Source organism: Aegilops tauschii, chromosome 3 (assembly GCF_002575655.3).
Source record: "Aegilops tauschii subsp. strangulata cultivar AL8/78 chromosome 3, Aet v6.0, whole genome shotgun sequence".
NCBI classification, from domain to species: domain Eukaryota; kingdom Viridiplantae; phylum Streptophyta; class Magnoliopsida; order Poales; family Poaceae; genus Aegilops; species Aegilops tauschii.
The window spans coordinates 114,200,634-114,205,873 of NC_053037.3; the positions used below are offsets into that span (position 1 = coordinate 114,200,634).

The window sequence follows — 5,240 nt, forward strand, 5'->3', positions numbered from 1 at the left end:
GCCGTCCGGGGCACTGGCCGCGCGGCCGTGGCTGGAGTGTACCGGCGATCCTCACGCTTTTCCTCTCTACGCATCGCCTCCATCACCTCTTCCTGCAGACAAGCAAGATCGACAGCAGTATCGAGTGTTTTCGGACGATGCAACACCACAGCTGCACGAATTTCTTTCTGCAGCCCGTCAATGAAATGAGTAATGAAGTAGGTAGGCTCCCAAGACGCATGATGAGCCATAAGATTATGCATAAACTGAGTAAATTTTTCTGCATATTCGGTCACAATCCCATTCTGCCGCAGCCTGTTGAACTCGCGCAACAGAGATTGGAATTCCTCCCGCCCGAATTGCTCACAAACTGCATTAGCAAACCCCTCCCACTCCTGGTAAACTAGATGAGCTTTGGTGGATTGTAACCATGATAGCGCCCCGTCAATGAAATACATCGCGGCGCAGCTCACCCACGTATCCGGACTCAAAGTGCAAACGCGAAAATATGCCTCGCATTTCAGACGCCATGCGCGTGCTCCATCACCATTGAACAGGGAAATTCTAGGCGCGGTGGCGGGGGATAACGAGAAAAGCCGAACCCCCTTTCCCCCGCGTACGAACTCTCACCGAACGGCAGATGGGAATCGAACGTACCCGTGACCGGAGGCGCCCGCGGGGATCGGTACCACGGTGACATCCCCCAGTGATCTGTAGTCCCGCCTTGGCCAATTGGCCTGTGGTTGCCGCCACCTTGCACTTGCGGCCCCTCTGGTGGCCACGCGAGATTGGCCTCCGCCACCAGAGGGATCAAGGGCGGCAGATCGAGCAGCCTCATCGGTGGCGAAGGAGATGGATGTGGCGGAAGGGGAGCCGCCGGCGCGCCCTCCCGCTCTTGCCCTTGTCTTGCAGCAGCCCTCGCAGATCACCCACTTCCGCGCGGAGCTCGTCAACCGACCGCTCGATCGCCGGCTTCCATCCCTGGAGATCGAGCACGACGGGGTGGATCGTGTCGATCTTCGCCGACATCGCCGAGATGGCCGCCGTCAGGTCCACAATGGCCTTGGTTTGCTCCTCCCTCGTGGTCGCCTTGCCGTGCCTCGTCTGGATAATCGACGGAAATCGACCGGCCAGCTTGTGCTGATCGAAAGGAAGGTGGTGGGTAAAAGGCTCTGATTACCAAATGTTACGACCGGGGTTCGATCTAAATCCACGAGATCCGATTACAAGAATTTGCTGGTAGGTAGTAGGGTTCTAAACCAAAGAAAGGGAAATTGGGGATAAGGATAGCCGCCGCCGCCAGGTTCGTCTCGTCTCTGCCTGCCTTCACTCCTCTCCACACCTGCTTAAGTATCAGCTAGGTGGTGTACTGGTGGGCTGGATAGCGGTTGTTGTGCCTTCGGTTGCGTTTCATTGGGCTTTGTGTCCCCTCCTCTTGTGGCCCGCTGACAGGGATCATAACAACACGACACGACCCTTGCGGGAGCCCCCGCAAGGGGTACCTCTTAATTAGTTGCTCTCTAAAACGAAATTGCCATCGCCAGTTTCTCCAGTGAAGAAGGTTTTTTTTTGCGGGGTTCCAGTGAAGAAGGTTAACTGTGCTTCATGTGGGCCGTCTTTATTTATACAAGCAGTTTAGCATAAACTGCTTCATGACAAGATTGTTCATATTCGCTCAAACAAAAAAGGAAAGAAAGAAGATTGTTCATCACAAAACGATGAAGAGAGCTGAACAGTGGGTTAAAAAAACAGAACTGAACCATGCAGGCGTCGATATTCCCATACACCGATACACGACACGTTTGCTTACTGACGCATGGCCTTGAGAATAGGCGGGTGCCCGTACGGGCCCCAGAGCCAACCGGCGGCGATGCGCTCGTACGCCGGCTCCGTCAGGTGGATGCCGTCCCAGTTGACGTGCGCGGCGGGGTTAGCGCACGCGGTCGCGCCGGGAAACCCGCACGCCGCCGTCATGTTGTAGTTGTACGGCCCGCCGGCGCCACAGCAAACCCGGAGCTTCGACGAAGCACTGAACCCTGCAACGTCAGTGCCGCCCGGCATTAGCAACTGCCATAAATTAAAAATGGAAAAACGAAGTTGACAATTCTAAGTTAAAAAAGTATACAACTACTCGGCTGGCACGATTTGTTTAAGAATGGGCGGATCGATCGACCGGCTCGGTCCTCGACTCAAATTTTTGGGATCTGCATCTGGTATAGGAGGCGTTTACTTTCACGACAGCTACATTCTACTGGCTGCTTACGTGCAGTTAGATCCGAGCAAGCAATTCTTGACTTCTCGTCGTGGTCATGGAACTGATGCACTCTAACCTAGGGCGCCGTAACGCTTACCGAACTTCTTTGGTTTCTTGAGGAAGTCGATGAGCGGCGCGTAGTAGTCGGCGTAGACGATCTTCGCCGCGGGGTACTTGATCCGGAGCCGATACAGGGCCTCGAACAGCACTCCGTTGTGGTAGCGCGCGAGCGCGTTGTATTTTCTGAGGCACCCGGTCCGGCGGTCGTAGTGCCGCTTGTTGGGGCTCGCGTACAGCGTCAGGACGATGGGAATGCACCCCGTCGGCAGCTGCCCCGGCACCACCACGTACCTCGCTCCCTCCTTGAGCACCGCCTGCAAGTGCAAAGCAACGCCGATCGAAAGATCAAGCTGCAGCGAGTTCATTTGGTATGTACGTAATTCTATTTGTCATGTGCTGCTACGGTAGTGTACCTCGGCGCCAAAGGACGATACCGATGAAATCCATGGTGATGCGGCCATTGGAGGCTCGGCCGGTGGGGCGGCCAAAGAAGGTCTCGCCGTAGGGGAGGTTGTTGAAGGGGATGACCTGGAACACCGGCGCGGCGAGCTTGACAAAGTTGCCGGTGTCGGCGTACGAGTTGCCGAAGCTGAAGATGGAGTGGATCGAGGGACGACCAGGGTGTGCCTGAGCGTAATGCACGCAGGCGAGGAGAGGAAGGAGGAAGAAGGCTACGCACTTTGACGCTGAGTGCCGCTCCATAGTTTTGGCGCAGTGTGTCAACTAGTCGGCAAGCTATGCTATTGCTATGTGGCGGAAATGCCCAAGTACATATATAGCGCCCTTTGCTTGTATCGTCGATTCTCATTCACCGCGGCTGTCGAGACTCGAGAGTGGACAGGTTTACTTGGATTTCTTGAACAAGGCAAGCCTTTCCGCCTTGTCCCAATGGTGTACCAACCTCTTGCCCTTGTTTTTGAGTCTTTTACGGTGCATCCGGTCGAAATGGACCGTCCAGATCCAATGCAATATACTGGCGTCATGTGTATTATACGAACATCCGAGGGGCATTTTTGAAAAGAAAAAAATTTCAAACAGACCAGGTGTTTCCTCTCAAAATTTTCAAATGTATTCTCGGTACAAATTTTAGGGGTATTTTTGGTACGATTTTTATATAGTTCATCCCCGTTACTGCAAGTCCCTCGTCGCTAGGGTTTGACTCCTCGCCGGCGGTAGGGTTTCATCCCTCGCCGGCAAGATGGAGCCGCGCGTCGCGCCCCTCCCTCGCTCCACCCCAATCCCCTCACACTCTCACACCTATTCACCGAAGAACAAGAGGTTGTCTGCCCTCACCGCGACGGCCGTCAACGAAGATTCGGCGCGATCCCGCCTCCCAGTCCTCTATGCGTGTGTGTGTGTGTGTCTATAGCCACGAGGTGAGTCGATACCTCTTTTCCCTCCCCCATTGTTGTTTATGTCCTCTAGCTCGCCTCTCCGCCATGACCGCAACTTGCTCTGGCCATGCATCTCCTCTGAAGGCAAGGTGGGTGGGCATCTAGATGGACCATGTTCTCACTGCTGGCGGTGTACCGCATGACTAGATGAAGCCGACAGGCCTCGACGGCGAGCCCCATTCGTGCGACCTCATCCACATCACAGTCAGATCTACATATGTTCGGTTGTTGCATATCTACAATTATAGAACTAATTCAAGCTTTATTCTTTCAATTTTGCTGGTAGATGGGGCCTTGGATTTAGGGAGAGATAATCTATTAATTTTGGAGTGTCCTATAGACGATTCATAGGTTATGTTGCTCAATATTTATGATGCTCGCTTCTTCATGTGCAATAATTGGACTGGGGTCAACAGACTTGGGCATGTGGTTTATAAAAAAGTTAGATTCAAAAGGGATATCCACCATTTGAGGATTAATGTTAATTCTTATTATGATGTTTTAGCCTCGTTAAAGAGAGAGGAATGATCCTCGCAAAAACAGAGAGAGATGAATGAGCATCGGATTGTTAAAAATGTTGTGTTTGATTCTTTGATATTTAGTGATGTGCAACGTTTGTTAGCTGTATACATGTGACAAGGTGAGTACAAGTAGCAATTTTTTTATCTATTTTGCAGGGCTATGGCAAAACCTGCTATGTGATTCCCTAAGGCAGGATGGATGTACCATGGCTATCCCGCTGTGCTCCTGGAGGCGCCTACTTCCCCGGTGATCCCTTCAATTTAGCGCACGCCTTACCATGTGTTGGGAAACATAGTAGAAATCAAAAACATCGCACCTACGCACACCCATGATCAATATGAAGATGCATTACGGGTTGGGATCATGATCCTACCGTCACCGAGTTGCAATAGAAGAAGAACGTGTCGGTGTAGATCGTACTTGAAGCCCCTCGAACCATTGATGAACGATCTTGCGAACCGCCCACGAACAGTCCCTCGAACAGAAGACCGAAAGCACATCCTCTCTACTTGGTTGCAAGCGTGCAACCTTCATGACCCGGCAGTGCTTCGCCGTCTAGAGCTAATCATCACCGAAGAATTAGAGGGAGGAGATTAAACCACACTGGGCTTCTAATTATGAGGATTCGAAGATTTAGGTCTAGCGCTAATTAGATCAACTATGATCAATTAGAACTAGAACTAGAGGAAGGAGGCTCCGAAAACTTGTGTATCTCAATAGAGCAAAAACCCGTATATATAGGTTGGAGGGAAGGGAGAGGGCAGCCACCAAGGAGGGAACGCCCCTCCTTTGTGCGCCGGCCTAGGGAGGAGTTGGACTCCTCAACTCCTCCCATAGTAGGATTCACCCCCCCCCCCACCACCACACACACACACACACAAGGATAGGGGGGCGCCACCTCCACTTGGGCCCTTGTGGCCCAAGTTGCCTTCTCCGGTTTGGCCTTTTAAGACCCGTTGAAATTAAATTAAATATAAAAGCCTTCTAATAAATATTAGACCCTTTTATATATAATTTAACCGTTCTGGAAA

The 5,240-nt window shown here is 52.1% G+C and overlaps 1 protein-coding gene across 1 annotated transcript; it reads right to left on the reverse strand.

Moving 5' to 3' along the window:
- Positions 1-1,543: 1,543 nt before the first annotated feature.
- On the reverse strand, positions 1,544-3,027 carry LOC109773650 (GDSL esterase/lipase At1g28600). Its single transcript, XM_020332355.3, has 3 exons — positions 2,707-3,027; positions 2,331-2,607; positions 1,544-2,015 (listed from the first exon to the last, which is right to left on the reverse strand). Exons 1-3 carry the CDS (start codon positions 2,752-2,754, stop codon positions 1,786-1,788), a joined length of 555 nt encoding a protein of 184 aa, XP_020187944.1. The 5' UTR covers positions 2,755-3,027; the 3' UTR covers positions 1,544-1,785.
- Positions 3,028-5,240: the final 2,213 nt, after the last annotated feature.